The 21,968-nt window shown below is 41.5% G+C and overlaps 1 protein-coding gene across 2 annotated transcripts in view; it reads left to right on the top strand.

The window, feature by feature from the left end:
• Positions 1-21,968, top strand: part of LAMA1 (laminin subunit alpha 1) — a 166,206-nt gene that overhangs the window by 110,377 nt on the left and 33,861 nt on the right. For both annotated transcript variants that reach the window (XM_007974613.3, XM_007974614.3), the window contains 12 exons: positions 228-370; positions 2,690-2,779; positions 4,381-4,492; positions 5,425-5,584; positions 12,185-12,395; positions 12,876-12,992; positions 13,119-13,282; positions 15,558-15,693; positions 16,202-16,295; positions 18,217-18,333; positions 20,066-20,248; positions 20,563-20,717. In XM_007974613.3, the coding sequence (XP_007972804.3) occupies positions 228-370; positions 2,690-2,779; positions 4,381-4,492; positions 5,425-5,584; positions 12,185-12,395; positions 12,876-12,992; positions 13,119-13,282; positions 15,558-15,693; positions 16,202-16,295; positions 18,217-18,333; positions 20,066-20,248; positions 20,563-20,717 (1,682 nt within the window). The remainder of the gene's footprint in view (positions 1-227; positions 371-2,689; positions 2,780-4,380; positions 4,493-5,424; positions 5,585-12,184; positions 12,396-12,875; positions 12,993-13,118; positions 13,283-15,557; positions 15,694-16,201; positions 16,296-18,216; positions 18,334-20,065; positions 20,249-20,562; positions 20,718-21,968) is intronic.

The following is a 21,968-nucleotide window of genomic DNA, read 5'->3' as shown; positions in this document are numbered from 1 at the left end:
CTGATCTGAGTCTTGGCATCATCATTGAATAGGGGCCTAGCACTTCCTGCCGTGCCACCCATGGCACAGTTGGAGTGAGAATGAGATCAGATATGGTGCACCGGGTCTTGGAGTGTACTCTGACCGCGTATGTCATTTTCACAAAACAGCTTGTGCAACCCCATGAAAAAATGGGCAGACCACACCGCGTTAACTTTAACTCTCCTTTTTAAAAATTTGTCTTGTAGCCTGTGATGATGAATGTGTCGGTGTGCTGCTGAATGGCTTGGATGAGATTGGTGATGCCATTCTTTCTCTGAACCTCACTGGCATTATCCCTGTCCCATATGCAATTTTGTCAAACTTGGAAAATACAACTAAATATCTCCAGGTAGGTACTGGAAATACGGAGATGAACAGACACTTGTATCATTGAGGGATATAGTCATTGGGAATGGTGGGAGTCATTGCATGTGTCCCCCCTGCAGTGTGAGAGCCCAACTTCCATCAGCCCCTGTGGGCAGGTTTCCAGTCTTTCCTTGACTGTGACCAGTGACAGGCACTTACTTACTTATCTCACATGCTAGCTTGTTTCACAATTGGCAGCTTTCATTGTTTGAGTGCTCCCTGGAGGACTCCTTATCAATGCTGTCCTCTGTGGCCCTCATTCTGCCTTTTGGGATAAGACCAAATCCACTTGCTCTTCTGTAAGACAACTTTGGGTGTTTAAAAACAGCTGCCCTATTAGAAAAGCAGAAAATAGACCAGGCACGGTGGCTCACACCTGTAATCCCAGCATCCCAGCACTTTGGGAGGCCAAAGCAGGCAGATCATGAGGTCAAGAGATCAAGACCATCCTGGCCAACATGGTGAAACCCCGTCTCTACTAAAAATACAAAAATTAGCTGGGCACAGTGGCGTGCGCCTGTAATCCCAGCTACTTGGGAGGCTGAGGCAGGAGAATTGCTTGAACCTGGGAGATGGAGGTTGCAATGAACCGAGATCGCACCACTGCACTCCAGCCTGGTGACAGAGCAAGGCTCTGTCTCAAAAAAAAAAAAAAAGAAAAGAAAAGAAAAGAGAAAGAAAAAGAAAAACAGAAAATAAATCTGAATAGTATCTTCTTTAAAGTTGGCTCATGCTGAAGATGAACCATTTTCTTTAAGTATATTGTTATCCACTTCACTAGAGTTGCAGGGCACAGAATCTCTCCTCCCTGGAAGACTGCATTAAATGTCTGGCAGTAAATCGTAGTTTTATGTTTTCATCAACAGGGCCTAGGTCGAAAAAGGATGAAGAGTTAAGAAATTAACTTAGTAGACCGTGTCCTACTATAGCACTTATTTATTTTTATTATTTTATTTATTTATTTTATTATTTTTTTGAGACAGGGTCTCCCTCAGTCACCCAGGTTGGCATGCGGTGGCGCAGTCATGGTCCACTGCAGCCTTAACCTCCATAGCTCAAGGGATCCTCCTGCCTTAGCCTCCCAGGTAGCTGAGACTACAGGCACACGCCACCATGCCCAGCTAGTTTTTTTATTTTTATTTTTAATAGAGATGAGCTCTCGCTATGTTGTCCAGGCTGGTCTTGAACTGCTAAGCTCAAGAGATCCTCCCACCTTGACCTCTCAAATTTCTGGGATTACAGGCATGAGTCACTGCCCCTGACCCACTTTTAATTGTAATTGGAAAACAATGTGATTCTTAAATTTTGCTTTATATATACGTTAGAATTTGACATAATCTATGCAGTGTGCCGGGTAGCAATAAAAGGGATGGCCATTCCTAAATGCCTTTTCTTAGATACGAGTTTTCCTCAAACTTAATACTTCCTTAGAGGGGTGTGTGTGTTTGTGTGTGTGTTTGTGTGTGTGTTGGGATGGAGCTGGTTCTTGGATCCATCTTGATTTGCAGTGGTCTTTTAGGGACCGCTAAGAGATGTTTTTATGTTATACTTTCCTCAAATGTCACAAAGTGTTTTTGAAAAATGAGAGCTTTTAAATCTATTTTAAAAAGAATATTTAAATGTTTTTTCCAATCACTACATATACAATCAGTATATTAATCTGCCAGTATGGGTCCCAGGGATATAACAATTTTATATATATCAAATAAGACAAATATTTGATTTAAATTTTAACTCATTTTGAATGATTTGCTCTAAATAAACCACTTGTCCGTTTTCTTTAAATAACTTTTTGTGTTTATGTAAAGTTTTCATTGAGTTTTAAGGTTTAAACAAAATCATACAAGAAATTAGAAGGATGTTGGCATAAATTAAGCACTTTATTTTTCTTTATTTTTAGTGTTTATAAATCTTTCTTTATTGAATTCTTTTGTAGTTTAGCCTAAAGGCTTTTTTTTCTTAGGTGTTGCAATTATAATTAAATTTGTGTGACTCTGCTATTGAGATAAAGCTATAATTTTATCTGAGAATTGCAGCAGTATCAGATTCTGCTTATCACACCAGATTTTAAATTTATACCTATATCAGAAATATAATGCAAAGGATGGCAGTATGGAATCTTGTCACTATAATCGAAACCTAAGTAAATGTGATCTATTTTCTTTTCTTTTTTTCAAATGACAGTTCCAAGGAAAGAAGAATTTCTTTCTGTGAACAAAAAGGAAATAACAAGTGCTTCTTAGTTAAGAATCAGAACATTTTACTGCGAAGCATTATAATTTATTTCCTCCATTCTTCCTAGGAATCTTTATTAAGAGAAAATATGCAAAAGGACGTGGGAAGAATTAAGCTTGAAGGTGTTGCAGAAGAAACGGACAACCTGCAAAAGAAGGTAAATTCTTTCCATAATGAACCAACTTTCCTCTCGGTCCCTCCCATCAGCCCTCCTGAACAATTGCCTTGGGGCTGTCTGCAAGGTTCTAATTACATCATGCCAGCCTCTTCCTCCGACGAGCTGTGCTCCAGTTACTTAATCATCAAATTGGTTTTGACCCTGCCAGTTTCTGTGGTTTAGTGGGAAAAGGCTCCCGACTTAATGTCTGTTGTCATCTCTGCTGAGGACAGAGTTGGGCAGTCTCTTGGCTCTGACTTACATTTTCTCCTCTGAAACAAAGGGTGGGGGCGGGGATGAAAAGATTGCCGAGGTTTCTTCCTTCTCCTAAATTCATTCAGTAACCAAGCACATGGTGAGCCCAAAAGCATGGACTGAACATCAGTAATGCTCTCTGAAACTTTCTGCGTGGAGCAGGGAGCGCACAGACCTCACGACGTGGTGTCTGTGCAACCTTCAGGCTTCAGGTTGAAGTGGTTCTGATTTTAGGGCCCTGAGTGGCAAGTGAGCTTGTTTTTATGTCATCAGGGAATTATTTATTCTGTTTAACCTGTGACAGGAATGGCATTTAGTGACCTAAAAAAGAATCTCGCCCTCTGCAGATGGTGAGGAAGGATTACTGTCAAATTTACTATTTTTTCATTTATGAATTTTTTGTGTGTGTGTGTGTGTGTGTACTGTGATGCTGTATCTATACATATGGATGTCTGTCTCCATCAACACATGCACACACAAACAAACATCACCCTGGAAAGTATAGTTTGGCTCCTGTTAATTTAGAATTAACGATGTTTTGGAAAAAGTTGAAGGGTTTAAGTTTGGGTTTAAGTACCTCATCAGGCAAACATTTGGTTGGAAATGATAAGCTGATTAAAATAAATTCTCTGTATCCAATAAAGAAGATTCTACTTGGTCTTGACTAGAAAACACTTTTAGACCCAGTCTGAGTTACTTTACATTCTTGGAAATTACAAACAACCTTTCCTTTTACAAATAGTAAAAATCCCAGTAAAGATAACAGCTGAGGACAGCTAAGTGGCAGCCTCTGGGCTGCTGACTTCCTGGCTCTCATCTTGTGTAGTTCTCGTAGCAGCCCCGGGAGGTAAGCATTACTGTTTCCCAAGTATTACAGACAATGCTTGGAGATGTCTGGGCCTATCCACAGCCTGGCAGAATCAGGTCTAAAATCAGCTTGCCTGACTCCGTGTTCTTAACTCCTAGAGACTAACATTTCATAGGCCATACAAATCAGTAAGGTTTGCTTTCTATATTCTGTATATTTGGGTTTTAAAGTGAATCGAGGGCCTTCACAGTATAGACACTAGGAGAATCTGTAGTTGAATACACAATTAGACTGCTTTTGAAAACATACCCATCTTTTCCTACACTGAGTGAGTTGTAGATTATTTCATTAACTACCGCGTCCATTTATAACCCCAAAATATGAACCTCAGCTTGCATAATAGTGCTCATCTTTACTCTCTATTCTGGCATATATGTTGTTGCTGATAAGCGACAACCACGGAATACTAAAGTTTGCATATTATTTAAAGTCAGACTCCTTAAAGTCAAACCAACCTGAGACTTTATTTTTCCACCAGCTCACTAGAATGGTAGCAAGTACCCAAAAGGTGAATAGGGCAACTGAGAGAATCTTCAAGGAGAGTCGAGACCTGGCCATAGCCATTGGGAGGTTGCGGATGAACATCACAGGTAGTGTGGCTGCGTCTAGTTTGAAGTGTCTGTCCTTATCTAGTAAGAAGTCACTGTCGCTTTTTTAAACATACGAATAGATGTGTATCTCTTGCATTGGGCTTTCTGGAACCAGAGGGACTGCAATAGTTTGGGGATCCTGAAATGTGTAAGCTTTAGTCTTTCACTGAGAGTTTTAGCTTTAAAAAATGCATATTTCTTTTTTAATTTTCTGCATTACACCTGAAACTTAGATCCTAATTCTCAAGCCGCGTTATGGTAAAGTTAGTATGGTAGCTCCCCATCCATTTGCCCAGAATAGGAGCTGATGGTATTTGGGACTTCAGTTTGGTACTGAAGTTTGGTACCAAGTATATCCATCATATTAGAATAATTTAATCATTTCTCAGTTGGGTGTGCTGTGGCTTTTAGCGTGCTATTTTCAGTTTTCCAGCTACCAGAAATATATGATCACTCTTCTTTTTGAATTATAGTGTAAGGGCTTAAAAAGTACAGAATCCAATGCAAATCAGACTTTATAGGGCAAAAGGTAAGGAAATTATTAGAACAAATTATGTGTAATTAAAAAAGTAGGATCAAGCATTGGTGGTTTATGTATGTAGTAAATATTTATTGAGAACATTTATTTTTCATGTGCAGATGTCTCTGCCAGGTACAAGGAAATGCTGAGGTTGACACCATGTCCCTGCCTTTAGGGAGTTTATTGGTGCATGGAAAGACTTTGAAATAGGCTAGTAATCCCAAGTTCATGGATGTTTAGTTAAGGGATGTACAGAGTACATTGGGGTACACCAGGTGGCCTGGCCTGGCTTGGAGGTCCAACTCAGCTTAGGTAAACTGAGCAGTCCTCAGCAGAGAAGTGTCTAAGTTTTTCACTTGCTACTAGCCACTTTTCAGAGGCTTATTAAATAATTGGTGAATTTTCTCCATAGAAATTATTGAAAAGACAACTTTAAATCAGACTTTGGATGAAGATTTCCTGCTACTCAATTCTACGCTTCAGAGCATGCAACAGAATGGGACATCTTTGCTGGAAATCATGCGGAGAAGAGACTTCACACAGTTGCACCACAATGCCACCCTTGAACTCAAGTAAGTTCCCAATTACCATTCACAGTGCAACCAAGTAGAGAGAGAAACTTGCATGCTATCTCCAAAGGAGAAGGAGGCACCCTGGAAGAAAAGTGCTCACTGGGAATGGAATATCCTAAGAGAGGAGAAAGGGCCCTGTGGTCAAGTAAAGGAAGAGGTGGTTACTGACCCCTCCAAATATAGAACGGTGTAATCTGTGCAACCAGTATAATCTATCTTTGTGCTATCATGCAGTGGCTTCTGTCCATTTCTATGATTCTGGGATGTTTCCACCTAGCACAAACAGCAGAGCCTCATGGTACTGTGGACCAAGGATAAGGCAGTAAACTCTCATAGAAAAAAAATCATTGGTGGCCACCAATACCATGAACTCTAAGACAGGTCAATGTTATGCCAGAATAATTGAACTCAGTTCTATACAAAAGTACAGTTACATTGAAACCCATGATGTGAAGTGACACAGAGATCACAGAGCATTCTTACATACAGTCACAAAGAGTTTGGACTTTCCTTTCCAGCTTTTATCTTAGCGTTTCCATACAGGTATTACTTGATATACTAGCACAGGCTGTGTCTCTGCCAGGTTGTAATGAATGTCTGAAGTGCTGTTATAAATAGTTACATGATACTTCATTAAAACTTTGTTCTTGAATTTCCTATCTACACTATAATCAGATGAAATGATATAGTCCTGTGAGATATTTAAACTTTAATATTTTGTTATTTTAAATTATGTAGTGATGGACTTCTTATGCAAATACTTTATATATTTTTCTATATTGAAATATCAAATATTTATTTATACTGTATATATCTCATCTTTTTCTGTATTTCAGATTCTTATCAGGGTAGATATTAAGAAGTAGAATTATTGGCTGGGCACGGTGGCTCACACCTGTAATCCCAGCACTTTGGGAGGCTGAGGTAGGTGGGTCATCTGAAGTCAGGAGTTCAAAACCAGCCTGGCCAACAAGGCCAACCCCGTCTCTACTAAAAATACAAAAATTAGCCTGGCATAGTGGTGGACACCTGTAATCCCAGCTACTCAGGAGGCTGAGGCAGGAGAATTGCTTGAACCTGGGAGGCAGAGGTTGCAGTGAGCTGAGATCGTGCCACTGCGCTCCAGCCTGGGCAACAGAGCAAGACTCCGTCTCAAAAAAAAAAAAAAAAAAAAAAAGAAGAAGTGGAATTATTTAGTCAAAGAATTTGCATTTTGAGGATTCCTAACATGCGCTTCCAAATAATTTTTTAAAATGTTTTTTAAAAACAATGTGCACTGCCACCAGCAACACACTAGAGGGTTGGGTATGTGGCCTTTTTCATCGTAGAACATAATTTTTGACGTCGTTGATTTGTTAGGTGAAAAACAAAAGGAGGTGCTTACAGTTGGATGGAGTTTGGAGAGAGGACTAGTAATCTAATTACTAGAATAATAGGGCCTGGAAAGGGCTCTGAGAGAACTAGGATCTAAAGGCCTTGGGGAGAAATGAGAGGAGGGTGTGGTGCCAGGAGATGGGCGTGAGCAGCTGTCTGTGGAGCCCCTCCTCTGTGCCAGGAGAGTGCCAGCTTCTCTTCTCACATTGTGCTCTGTGATCATCTCAGTCTTTCCAGGTAGGGGAGAATCCAGTTGAGGAAACTGAGGCCCAGAGAATATAAGTAACTTGCCCTATGTTAATTAAGCCTCTAGGACAATATGAAACCTGACCACAAACCTGAATCTGTTTGAGTCTAAACCCTATTATTTTCCCACCCAGAACAAAAGGAAGTACCATTTGAGACCCAATCCGTAAAAGATGGGCGGGTGGAATTTGGACAGTCAGAGACATCGAGGGCCTTTCAGGGGCAGGGAAACGAGATCTCAGTCTAGCATAGGTGGAGAGCCATTGAGCGAGGGAACACTGGAGCCAAAGAAGCTCAGCTGAAGTTTGCATCAAATTTGAGAGGCCATGGGCAGTGGTCACAGAAGCCAAGTTGAACGTTAGTCCTGCAGCCCTGACTGCACACTGAGGCTTCAGCTGTGCTCCTCTTGGGCATCTCCAACCAGGTCTTCCCAGGACCTGCCCACCTGGAGGTGATGCCCCTGGGTTGGACTCTGCTCCCTAACCTTCCTCAGCCCCCCACACATCTGAGTTGGTGGGGAGCATGTGAAGGATGGAGATTCCCAGGCCCACCCTGCAGATCCTAGAGAATCATTTTGTGGGGCTGTCCCTTCCCACCATTACCCATCTGAGATCAGTGCATTCATTCATTCATTCATTCATTCATTCAGCAAAGTGACCTGAACTCTGGTATTGTGCCAGGAGTTGGGGACATACAGGCGAACAATAGAGCCTTTTGCCCACTGGTAACTCCTGGTCCATTTGGGGAAAGTTTATTTTCTGAATATGCACTTTAAATACAATAAGAGAGTTTAAAATAGAGGTCAAATTTTCATCTATAGGATGATGTTAATATCTAAACCACAATCACTTGAAATGATATAGTCCTCAATGACTTGAACAAGATTAACCCCCAAAAACAAAACAAAACAAAACAAAAAAAACCCCAGCACTCTTCATTAGCTTCTTCTAGCAAAATTGACAGAGGAAACTGGTGTTTCTCAAGCTACATTCCTCTACAACACTAGTGTCCCATGAACTCCTAGGCAGATTCCTTGAACAAATATTAACCTTCCTAGGATCTGCAAGGCGGGCCTGGGACTCTCCATCTTTAACAAGCTCCCCAGCAACTCAGATGTGTGGGTGGCTGAGGAAGGTTAGGGAGCGGAGCCCAGCCCTAGGGTGCCGCCTCTAGGGTGGATGGTTCCGGGAAGACCTGGTTGAAGAGTCTGAAAGGAGAGGGAGAGGCAGGGCCAGCCCCCACCTCCACCTGTTCCCCTCAGTGCCTCCTGACCCTCCCCTACTGGCGACGGCCTCTACGACCGCTTTCTCTGTCACTGCCGTTATGATTTCACTTGGAATAAAGTTATTAATAAGATTGCTGATCTCTAATTTGTAAGTAAAAATATTACTACAGAGACCTTTTATTTTAAAAGTCAAGAGTTTAAAATGTATTCTCTGGCCTCCACTTTCCAATTTTCCATAGATAATCCCCATATATATGCCATTTCAAATTACATGGATGATTTTAGGAATTACCTGCTTTTTAATGATAATTCTTAGAAAATTGGTGGTTCATGCTGAAGCATGGCGATCACATAGATGAGAAGTTTAGCACACGGACTGGTTTTCATGGTGGATTGGGGGTCTCCAGGACTACCACCACATTCAGAGGTTCACCAGGACCCCCAGGATCCAGCATATAACTGTACTTACGGCTAAGATTTATTAAGGAGGTCCAGCCAGATGGGACAAAAGGACACAGCAGAGTCTGGAGGAATCCATGAAGTCCTCTCCCCGTATGGGATCCTGGAGAGCACTCCTCCCCCAGCAAGAAAAATGCAGCACCATGTGGTGATGCTTCTGCCCAGGGAAGCCTGTCAGAGATTCTGTATCCAGGGATTTGTTGGAGCTGTACTGGTAGGCACCCTCTGCCTAGCACATAGCAAAACTCGACTCCCAGGAGGAAAGCAGGTGTTCAGCATAAACCACGTTGCTTGCACAAACAGCCCAGGTAGTGAGCTACTCTTAGCAGTTAGGGATCTGTGGGAACACAGCCCACCTCACCAGCAGGCCTTTCAAAGGAGAGAGGGCTCCAGCCTGCCACGTTGACTCTTTGCTACACACTTTGGATTATTGTTTGTAGCTGTTTTTCAGATGATTTCCATGGTGGTATCTCAGACCTATTAAAATATATTTATTTATTTATTTATTTATTTTTATAGTCTCCCAGGCTGGGGTATAGTGGCACGATCTCAGCTCACTGCAACTTCCGCCTCCTGGGTTCAAGCGATTCTCCCTCCTTAGCCTCCTGAGTAGCTAAGATTACAGGCGCCCGCCATCATGCCCAGCTAATTTTTGTAATTTTGTATTTTTGTAGAGACAGGGTTTCACCATGTTGGCCAGGCTGGTCTTGGACTCCTGTCCTCGGGTGATCTGCCCGCCTCAGCCTCCCAAAGTGCTGGGATTACCGGCATGAGCCACTGCGACCGACCAAAGATACTTCATTAAAGAAGCACATTCCATGACATAGTGTCTACTAAGGAGAGACAATTTCTGTACTGCAGGTCTTCTCAAAGCTTTTAGTACACTCAAAGCTTTTAGTACGCCCATCAGCAGCCCCGTGGAGGATCCAGCTACGCTTCTTTCACCCTGGAATATTTGTTCAAGGAATCTGCCTGGCAGTTCTTGGAACACTGGTGTTGTAGAGGAACATAGTTTGGGAAACACCATTTTCCTCTGTTAATTTTGCTAGAAGAGGCTGGGCGCGGTGGCTCACGCCTGTAATCTCAGCACTTTGGGAGGCCGAGGCGGGCGGATCACAAGGTCAGGAGATCGAGACCACGGTGAAACTCCGTCTCTATTAAAAAATACAAAAAATTAGCCGGGCGCGGTAGCGGGCGCCTGTAGTCCCAGCTACTCAGGAGGCTGAGGCAGGAGAATGGCGTGAACCCGGGAGGCGAAGCTTGCAGTGAGCCGAGATCGAGCCACTGCACTCCAGCCTGGGCGACAGAGTGAGACTCCATCTCAAAAAACCAAACAAACAACAAAAAAAAAATTTTGCTAGAAGAAGCTAATGAAGTGCTTAGTGGGTTTTTTTGTTGTTGTTGCTTAATCTTGTTTAAGTTATTGAGGAGTATGTCATTCACGTGATTGTAGTTTAGATAGTGGAGTCACCTTATAGATGAAAATTTGTTTTCTATTTTGAACTTTATTTATTTAATTTTTTTAAGACAGGGTCTCACTCAGTCACCCAGGCTGGAGTGCAGTGGCACGATCTCAGCTCACTGCAACCTCCACTTCCCAGGCTGAAGCGATTTTCCTACCTCAGCCTCCTGAGTAGCTGGGACTACAGGCATGCATCACCACACCTGGCTAATTTATTTTAGATTTTCTTAGAGAGCTATCTTATTTAATAAAAGGAATAACAGATTCATGATCAGACATTAGAAATATATTGGGTTTATTCGTGTTTTCTTATGTATGTGTTTTAGTTCTTGTTGCCTGCTCATAATGCAAAGTCTTTATTATCATTAAAAATTAAGTATATCATTTAAAATTATAAGTCCTGATGTTATTCTAATAATGTCAGAGTTCAAATTTATATCCTTGACAAAAGTTTTTGATCGTGTCTTAACCCAGTAACCTGACACCTGTGAAAGCTGAGGGCGTTTTACAAGGCATTTTCCATAGAATTTTTCAAAGTTCTCCTGACAAATTGAAATGAAGAGTTCATAGGATATTCCCCACCACTGCAAGGATTTGTAGCATGAAATTTTATTATTCTATGCAGCTATAAATTCAAAATTGATTTAAATAAGCAATTTGATGGCATATTTATAAAGGCATAGGAAAAAAAATCGTTTGATATTCTAAAGCTTGCGTTTATCCGTGGTACAAATCATATCTTTTTGTCACTTTGAATTTGAAAGCTTTTATGAAATCTGCTTCTTCTTAACTAGCTGCAGAAAATCCTTTTACCATATATATAAATTGGTAAATTCACTGAATAGCCTTCTTTCAATTTCTTGCTGTATTATATATAATGAAAGATGGCAGTTCTCATCAACACAGAATGTTGTCCCAATTTCCTGAATCCAGATTCATGGAGATGATCTTTTTTAATTCCATTACTAAAATGTATTAGAAAGTTTAAGTGTTCAGATTCTCACAAAGCCCACTGGACCCCAGTTTACCAGGAAATTTGGGGAGGAGGGGTTTAATGACTTTCATCATTTATAAAATCATCAGAGCTGATAAAAGAAGTAAAGCTTTGGGCCGGGCACAGTGACTCACGCCTAGAATCCCAGCACTTCGGGAGGCCAAGGCGGGCGGATCACCTGAGGTCAGGAGTTTGAGACCAACCTGGCCAACATGGTGAAACCCAAACCCTGTGTCTACTAAACAATACAAAAATTAGCTGGGTGTGATGGCAGGCACCTTAATCCCAGCTACTTGGGAGGCAGAGGCAGGAGAATCGTTTAAGCCTGGGAGGCAGAGGTTGCAGTGAGTTGAGATCAAGCCATTGCACTGAAACCTAGGGGACAAGAGTGAGACTTCTCTCAAAAAAAAAAAAAGAAGTAAAGCTTTGAAAGCTTCAAGACTTGTGCCTGCTCATGGTCATCCTAACCAGCTTAACTTGAAATACACCTGAGATGAAAGGTCACTGTGCCTGTACATTTCAGGAAACTATATGGGAACATGGAAGGTCACTGTGCACTTGTATAAATACCGTTTACTTCCTGGCATGAATAAATGTATCTGTGAGTTGCACCACTTAAAAAAAAAAAAAAAAGACAATTTGTTAAGGATAAAATATAAACCTGCCATACCAGTAGCTATCTTAGAAAAATTGTTTCCATTCTTAAGAAGTTATGATGTATCACTTACAATTTCAAAAAGAGACTAGGCATAAATATGTAAAAATTTTTTCCACTATTATTTCAGAGATAGGAGTTTTGTTGTTCATTTACTTACTATGTGAACCATTCATATTTATCAGGGCTGCTGAAGATTTATTGTCACAAATTCAGGAAAATTACCAAAAGCCGCTGGAAGAATTGGAGGTATTGAAAGAAGCAACAAGCCACCTCCTTTCAAAGCACAACAGTGAACTACAGGCGGCTGAGGTGCTTGTGAGGGAAGCCGAGGCAAAGACCCAGGAAAGCAACCACCTGCTGTTCATGGTCAATGCTAACCTGAGAGAATTCAGTGTGAGTCTCACTCTCTCTCTCCTTCTCAATTATAACGGGTAACAAAATACTCCAACGTAAGCAATTAAAAGTGAGCCCTGGTCTGGCCAGGTGGCTCACGCCTGTAATCCCAGCACTTTGGGAGGCCGAGGTGAGCAGATCATGAGGTCAAGAGATGGAGACCATCCTGGCCAACATGGTGAAACCCCGTCTCTACTAAAAATACAAAAATTAGCTGGGCGTGGTTGCGCGCGCCTGTGGTCCCAGCTACTCGGGAGGCTGAGGCAGGAGAATCGCTTGAACTCGGGAGGTAGAGGTTGTAGTGAGCCGAGATTGCACCACCGCACTCCAGCCTGGCAACAGAATGAGCCTCCATCTGAAAAGATAAAATGAAATAAAAGTGAGTCCCGTGCACTAACTTCTGCACATAGCATTAGGCACCAAAGGTCAGAAGCAGAGTTGCTTTCATGAAACATCCTTAAAATGCCATTTCTGCTGCAGGATAAAAAGCTACATGTTCAAGAAGAACAAAATCTGACCTCAGAGCTCATCGCCCAAGGACGAGGACTGACAGATACTGCTGCTGCACAAACAGATGCTGTGCAAGATGCTCTAGAGGTGAGTTACCACTCAGCACGGCCACAGTACAGTTTTTAAAGAATCTTCACACATCTTGTCTATATGCACATGTATCTGTTATTAAATAGATGTGCATATATTTACAATATTAATTTCTCCATGTAGCACTTAGAGCATCACCAGGATATGCTACTTTTATGGTCTGCCAAAATCAGGCACCACGTAGATGACCTGGTCATGCACATGTCCCAAAGGAACGCGCTCGACCTGGTGTACAGCGCTGAGGACCATGCCGCTGAGTTCCAGAGACTGGCAGACGTTCTGGACAGGTAGGAACAAGCCTTTGTGGGAATTCAAGAATTTGCAATCTATTGATGAGAGAAAACAAAGATGGACGTTTTTTTCACGGTGATGGTTCACTCTTCCTTTGTGTAAGAATGAGCACTCCTGTTTTATTTACCTGGCAAGTTGGATTCCCTCGTGTCTGCTAACATAGTTTACCATTGGCCTACATATCTGATGGAAAAATGCAAATAATGGGATAAGACTTAAAACACATAGTATGCGGCCGGGCACGGTGGCTCATGCCTGTAATCCCAGCACTTTGGGAGGCCGAGGTGGGCAGATCATGAGGTCAGGAGATCGAGACCATCCTGGCTAACACAGTGAAACCTGTCTCTACTAAAAATACAAAAAATTAGCCGGGCATGGTGGCGGCGCCTGTAGTCCCAGTTACTCCGGAGGCTGAGGCAGGAGAATGGCGTGAACCCGGGAGGCGGAGCTTGCAGTGAGCCGAGATGGTGCCACTGCACTCCAGCCTGGGCGACAGAGCGAGACTCCATCTCAAAAAAAAAAAAAAAAATAGTATGCTACAGTTTCAAGCCATCAGGTCTTTATTAAGCACCTACTGAGTGCTCAGAGCTTTGTTACATTGCAGGTGGGACAGAATGAGGTTATTAATTTCTTTACAGATCAGGCCTTTTTGGAGTGTATTATTTGGGTGGAGGATGTGGCTGTCCACTCTCTCCTATAGAAGTGTTGAGAGTCTCTTTTCCAATCCCTGAGAGATACCACCTCCAATTGTTTTCTACTGCCTGAAAGTCTGCCATTGTAATACAATTACTTTAACTTATATTTTTTGGATATCTAAAAAATGTGTACTCAACTTGCTAAAAATGCCTTTAAATGAGAAGCACAATTTTAGCCAGCCGTTTCAAACTTGTCTGCACACTGGAATCTTCTGGGGAGCTTCTTAAGACACCAATGCCTTTGTTCCTTAGCTGCCTTCCCCACAAAGGTTGTGGCTTCATGGGACTGGGATGTAGCCTGGGTTTTGTGATTTTTTTTTTTAACCCTAAGGTGATTCTAATGTGCAGCAAATGTGGGACCTGAAGTTTTAGGTGTTACCAGTGATTTACACAATACTCTGAGTTAATTGGTGAATTTCTTTCTTTAAAATTTGCTGTGCATTATGGGTGACAAGGCTGACCACACTGGGAAGATGTATGTTCTTGTGTGTGCATGTTCTGTGGAAAGAGAAAGATGCGTATCTTCTTATTTGCAAAATGCTGACATAAAAGATTAGTTCACACAACAAAAGCAATTAAAAATGATATGATAGAATATTGCATAAATTATGTGCTAAATTGAGTACTGCTTCCTAATATGTCTTGGTGATCAGTAGTGGAAAATGGCATGAGATACTAGCTTCTCTCTTCTCATCAGTTTTCATCATTTCCCCCACAGAGAAAAACATGTTCCGACTCCATACCTAGCTAAAACAAAATCTTTATTACTTTGTATGACTAGTAGAAGCAATTTGTTGTGATAACACAAAGTTAAATTAGTATATTTTATTTATAAATCATAGAATTTTGCCAGTCCAATAGTAACAAGCAATAACTGCTAATATTGGTCTGGGAATTGCCCAACTCAATAACCTTGGAAAGAAAATGAAGTGAGTTACTCAGCAGGCAAAGATGTGCCCATTGCCAGAGTTTATTTTCACGATCGAGAACACTGGATGACCTTGTGCCATGACCGGTTACCAAGTTCCTAAGTGACCTGCCCACTTGTTAGAATGATGTTGAGCTGATTGAAATATTAGCTGATCTTCCTCCAGAATTTCTAGTGAATTTTGTAAAATTGTCATGCCATGTGAGGGATAAGATTCAGTGACCTCAGGTATGCTTAGGAACACTTCTTGGAGGTTAACAAGTGTGTTGCAGGGAGTGTATAACCAATGCAAACATGCAACGGCACCCTAGACGTGCACAGGGGGTTGGAACAGAGACTGAGGAATGCTGAGGGCAGCTTGTGGAAAGTGATGAATGGTTGTCTAAGGGAAACAGCAATAGTCTCTTCTTGGGTATTGATTAAATAGCAGTTCTGAGTGTTATTATGACAAAGTGGCTATGGCTTCTCAAAGATTGCTTTTGAAGTTACATGGGAACCCACAGGTTGTTATTTTTTATGGATGATACTCTTCTAAGGGGAAAGAAGATAGGAGGCTTTCAAGACTAGGAGGCATTTATGATTTTTGTGAGTGAATCAGCAAGTTTGATTTAGCTTATCATAACGTATCTAAATATGCTGCTTTGATAGTGGCCTTGAAAATGTCAGAAATGTGTCCCTGAATGCCACCAGCACAGCCTATGTCCGTTACAACATCCAGAACCTGATCGAAGAATCGGAGGAACTGGCCAAAGATGCTCACAGGACTGTGACTGAGATGAGCCTGGTAGGAAATGCCGTGGGCTTCTTTTTCTGGGCTCTGTGGGAGATTGTTCTGTACCCGGTTTGAACAGAGATTCAGTGGCCCCCAATTCTGCCTATTAACATTCTTTTCTGGTGGAATCTGTTTCTGGCTTCTGTCATCATATGATCTGTGCTTTAATTGTTTAAGATCATAAATACTTCTTTATACAGACTAGAAACCAGTGTAGAGATGAGAACAATCTCACATTTCCTTGAGCTAAAAATGATAATGCTACTTGATACCTACTGGAGACATTTTTCTTTAACCACGGTGAAAATCTCTATTGAATGGCTAGTTTCCTTCCTTATCTACTTAAAAATGTCTTTGTGTTCTCTTGCCTCAGCCATTTGAAATTGTCCCTACCTGGTACCTGGCTGACTTTCTTGCTGGGAATGTGGCTGGGGGCTACTCTGATGGAGTCACTTCCTCCATCCCCAGCAGGACTCCATCTGCCCTGCTCTCACCATGCTTAAGTGGTTCTGTTTTCCAGCTCTCAGAATCCCTTGTTTCTAATGGGAAAGTGGCCGTGCAGCGCAGCTCCAGATTTCTAAATGAAGGCGACAACCTCAGCAGGAAGCTTCCAGGTCAGCGTGTGGCTCGGACGGTGTAGACAGGCAGAGTGAGCGTGAGCATCTCGCTGAGCAACCTCTAAGAATGTTCTCTTTGCATGCAGCAACTTGAAACTTAGCATTTCTATGTCCTATTTATATTCTGATTTCCTATCATATAAACTTTCCTATCATATAAACTTTCCTATCGTATAAACTTCCTATCACATAAACTTCATATAATTTGGCATTTTTATTCTAGTGATATCTGTTCCTTTATTGTGCAGTCATCTCTATCTTTAACCTGTCCTTAATCCTCCACTCATCACCTTAGCTTGGAGCCTTCACTGTTCTTCCTAGTGTCTGTTGGGTTATCTTTGATTGTGTGCGCTCCTTTATTTTTCCTTGAGGAGATATATTATGCTTGATATTTGTTTTACCTTTCTCATGGGACTAATATCATGTTAGACTCATGGTAGGTTCTCGTTTAATATTTATTACATTAAATCATAATTGATTTAGCCATTTTTCAAAAAATATCTATGCAGTTAATTTGTCCTAAAGTTTCAAGAAAGAATGACTTGGCATATGTAAGAGCAATCCATCCAAAAAACATAAACCAAAATGGCATCAGGAATCTGTTATGTAAGAGAAACTATGTAGGCATACTTTTTTAATAACAAATAACATGCTTTCCATCTTAATATATTCTAATAGATCAAAAATACCAAGATTTCTGGAGAAGTAAATAGTGGGCCATACTCACAGCTCATTCCCTTTACAGGTGACTTACTTCCAAGTCTAACACTGGATCCTTCCACAACTGTCTGAACCAAAGGCTTGGATATGTGCATACATTTTTTTTCTCATTGAGTGACACAATTTAAAATTTATGTTGGCATCTCACATATCGAAAATGCATAATGTGTTGGTGGGCTGTAATTTCAGTCTGTACAACTAGAGGTACTTCATAGGTAGTGAAATTGGGAGCTTGCTGGCAATTAAAATTTCATGTTTTCACCATGTGCTCAAAATCAAAATGTGATTGTATACTATGAACAGAAATTTTAAAAGTGAAAGCTGCGATCAAACTTGAGAAGGAGGTTGAGTTGAGTTGCAGTTGGGTGGCCAGAAGGGAATAGAAGGGGATGGAGGATTGGCCAGAGATGCAGGTGGGAGACTATGAGGAAGACTCCCAGGTAGGAGCCCACCTTAGCGGTTTGACAACCCAGAGGAGAAAGGTGACCAAGATTCAGATGGGGATAGAAAGGTAGTGCATCTGATTAAGACTGAGTGACTTAAACACAGCTCTTGGTCCTTGAGCTCTAGTAAAATTGGACATGAAATTTAAGTGGAAATATTAGTGAGAAAGTCAACAAGCGAAGTAGAGAAAATGATCGAGCAAGCTAGAAACACATTCTTAATTTCTTTTTTTGTTTGTTTGTTTTTGTTTTTTTTTTTTTTTTGAGACGGAGGGAGTCTTGCTCTTTCTCCCAGGCTGGAGTGCAGTGGCGCGATCTCAGCTCACTGTAAGCTCCGCCTCCCGGGTACACGCCATTCTCCCACCTCAGCCTCTCAAGTAGCTGGGACTACAGGCGTCTGCCACCAGGCTAATTTTGTGTGTGTGTGTGTGTGTGTGTGTGTGTGTGTGTGTGTGTATTTTTAGTAGAGATAGGGTTTCACCGTGTTAGCCAGGCTGGTCTCAATCTCCTGACCTCGTGATCCACCCGCCTCAGCCTCCCAAAGTGCTGGGATTACAGGCGTGAGCCACTGCGTCCGGCCCACACTCTTAATTTCTATAATGAATGTTGCTCAGTCTTGCTGGAAAAACTGTCAATATTGGGAGTCTCTTTAGAAAGCTATGAATTCTGTAGATGGTCAAGAATGACAAAGCTGTTGCCTAGGCAACCTTTTAGTAGGCTAACCTGAAAGGAAACATTTTTCTCCCTTTAAATAGTTATTGCATTGGAACTGAGTGAACTGAGAAATAAGACAAACAGATTTCAAGAGAATGCTGATGAAATTACCAGGCAGACCGATGAATCAGTCTTGATACTCAGAGCAATTCCTGAAGGTAAGTGGAAAGGACGTTCTTCTTTAAATCACGTCTTCTCACTGTAAAAGCATCACTCAGGAGCGTAAGGAAGTGCTGCCTCAAGACTGGTCAAGGCGCTAGCTCAAAAATGAGACTAAGATTGACAAAATTTTTACTTGGAAAGGAATAAGACTTAGAAATGAAAATCATTGCTTTTTAAAATAACATCACAATACTTGCATCAAACTGCTAGAATTTATAATCTTAAAAACAGAGATTGCAGAGTACCATCTGAATTGCTTACTTTTGAAATGCTTGACACATTGCTTAGAGGAAGAAGGACCATTGAAAGAAGTCAGCAAGTAAAGAAGCTGGAATGTGCTTTACCTGCCTAAGGGGAAAATGCCAGATTCATTATCAGTGTGGTAAACTGAAGACTGCTTGCTTGGCCATCTTCCTTAGTGAGACAGTAAAACATAAGGCTCACTGATCACTTTAATACTGATGGTTTAGAAATGTAGTATTCTTGAAAATTTTAAATAGGATAATTTTTTTAAGTCTAATACAAATGAATTGCGCTGCACCTCAAACTTCTCTTTTGTTCTTTTGTTGTCTTTTACTTCTAAAGTTTCTATTGTTTTATAGACACCAGGTCTTGCTATGTTGCCCAGATTGGCCTTGAATTCTTGGCCTCAAGCGACCCTCTTGCCTTGGGCTCCCAAAATGCTGGATTACAAGCATGAGCCACTGTGCCTGTCCTCCTTTTTTGCTTAATAAGCATCTTTTGAAAAAGTCTTATAAAGTGCTCAAAGGAGCACTTTAAAAGTGCCTTAAAGCCCTTAAAAACAAGAAGCCCAAAGTCCTTCTGTCTGCAGGGCTTCTGTGTGTGAGCATGGAGTCACCTGGGGAAACTGGGCGTGCCACGTTGGGCTTACTTCTTACCTTGAAACAAGGAAGCATTTTCTGATCTGGAAGATCCATGGTATATTTTGACTAAATGCTTAATAACATTTTTATTTGAAAATAATTTTGAGCTTACAGAAAAGTTGCAAGGAAAGTAAAAAGGCCACCTGTATACCCCTTTTCCAGCTTTTTCTGCTGTAAATGTTTTGCCCCACTTGTGATTAAATGCTTCAAAAATGAATGATAGTGTCTTAAAAATCCTCACCCAGATTTTCTAGAATAACTGAATTCTAATTTACCTTGAGTGGCTGTTTAGGCTTTCTTCTGCTGTTACTTCTGGCAGTCAGTTGATGCTATGGGCAAATACCTCTTCCTGTAACTTAAGACATTCCCACCTCAGCTGCAGAACTAGGATCCAAATCCTTAGTATCCAGACATGAAAGGAGGTGGAGAACATGTTTCATGAAGGTGAGAAGGGGGTGATGGAAAAGGACCCAAATAAAGAAATGTAGCTTATTAAGATGTAAGACACAGATCACACGGCGATTGGTCATCACTTTTGTGATCTCATTGTATACTGAAATCATATTCCAGAGAAGTATTAACAAAAATTATTTCATTTGTCCCTAAAAGGGGATAGTAGAGCATAAGATACACAGTTTTAATATTGCCATTAAAAACAAGAAGCTCTTAGGTCATTGACCCCTGCCCGAAAGAAAAGAAAGCAAACAAGCCAGCCTCAGTTTGTGTTGAGCATCAGTAATATGACAATAATGTATTTCTGTGCAAAATTACATTTTTTGTAGTTTTATTCTTTTCTCTATGTGTAAGCACCAAAAGTGCATGCTTGTGTATACATTTATTTTAGATACAAGAGACAAAGGAGCCAAAACCAAAGAGCTGGCCACGTCTGCAAGCCAGAGCGCGGTGAGCACGCTGAGAGATGTGGCAGGGCTGAGCCAGGAGCTGCTGAGCACATCTGCCAGCCTGTCCAGGGTCAACACCACATTACAAGAGACTCACCAGCTTCTGCAGGACTCCACCATGGCCAGTATGTCAGCGCCCTTCCTTCCAGTCATGACTGTCTGTGTCATGCAGACAGGGAGCTAGCTAAGCACACGGTGGTGCGTTGTTCACAACATTCCTGAAAAGTAGCAGTATGCCAACGTCTGGATTAGCCTTTATAAAGAAAAGGGCCTTAGTCTATGCGTGCTACTGGTGCAGTTTTCATCTTAGTACCAAAATGTCATGGATTTGATTATTAGGGTGTTGTTTTACCCAGTGCATTGTTAATGGACAATTAATTATCTTGTTTTTCCCTCTCCCCAACTTTCTTGCCACCCCTTGCCTTCTTGTATTTGTTAGCTCTGTTGGCTGGAAGAAAAGTCAAAGACGTGGAAACTCAAGCCAACCTTTTGTTTGATCGGTTGAAACCTTTGAAGATGTTAGAAGAGAATCTGAGCAGAAACCTATCAGAAATTAAACTGCTCATCAGCCAGGCCCGGAAACAAGCAGCTTCTGTGAGTTTGGGGCCCCGTGGCTTTCATCACTGGGCTCTCAGTCGTGTGGAATCCCAGGGAATTCAGGCAGACGTGGCTGTCAGCCACACGTGGCTCTCAGTCACACTGCATCCCTTAGGCCTTCCAAAGACCCAGATCCCAATAATCCGGGCTTCCTCATAGCCCTGTCTTGGTATATTTAAAGCCAATAACTAGCTTCATTTTCTTTGAGTTCTGCTTTTATTCAACATGCTTCAAAATGTTGTTAGCAAAGAGATTTCCATGTCTTCATGGAGATTTATCATTATAGACTAAATTTAAAACTATTAGCCTGGATAGTGCAGAACATGTTGAATCTACATGTTAACATTACTCTAAGTTTATGGGTTGCATATGGTGTTATTTCTTCATTTTACCAACTTAGTTTTAATAATCCAAGTATTCTTTAAAGTGTTTGTGTAGTATGGGCCTCATCCTTGAGGTGTCTGAGAAAACAATTTGTATGCAACAAAGGCTGCACAAATCCAGGTCACTAAATGCCTGAGGCACTGGCCACCTAGAATAGTTCACAGGTGAGAAGATGTTTTACCTGTGGCACATGGCACTGGCTGTGCCCTAAGGGAAAAAGTTTCCTTTTGAGAGAATGTGCAATTGTCATGTGACTGGGGACTTCCAGAGGATGAATGCAGCCTCTGGGCTTGCATTTGTCCACCTCAGGCTTTCTAGGGAAGAGAAAGGAGCACACCTCTGTCTTTTCCTCTCGAGGGTCCTTGCTATTGGAAAAGGAATGTTGGTTTCCATGAGCTCTGGCTTGCATCTGTTTCAGTTACAGTTGCTAAATAAATATAGGCTGGGCATGGTAGCTCACATCCATAACTCCCACAATTTGGGAGGTTGAGGTGGGAGGATTGCTTGAGGCCAGGAGTTTGAGATGACCCTAGGAAACATAATGAGATCCTGTCTCTACTAAAAAAAAATCATAATAGCCGGGCTCGGTGGTGTGAACCTGTAGTCCCAGCTACTCAGGAGGCTGAGGCAGGAGGATTGCTCGAGTCTAGAAGTTCAAGGCTGCAGTGAGCTGTGATCACGCCATTGCACTTCAGCCTGGGCGACAGAGCAAGACCCTAAATAAATAAATAAATGTAAGCCCAAGGAATGCTTCTTGATGCTATGGTTAATACCAAACTTAGACTCTTTAAGACTAATGTAAGATACATATGCAAAGAATTACTAATCAAAGAAATATGTAGTAAGTACAATAATTGCTCTATA

The sequence above is a fragment of the Chlorocebus sabaeus genome, chromosome 18 (genome assembly GCF_047675955.1).
Source record: "Chlorocebus sabaeus isolate Y175 chromosome 18, mChlSab1.0.hap1, whole genome shotgun sequence".
NCBI classification, from domain to species: domain Eukaryota; kingdom Metazoa; phylum Chordata; class Mammalia; order Primates; family Cercopithecidae; genus Chlorocebus; species Chlorocebus sabaeus.
This window is presented reverse-complemented; position numbering and strand designations above follow the sequence as displayed.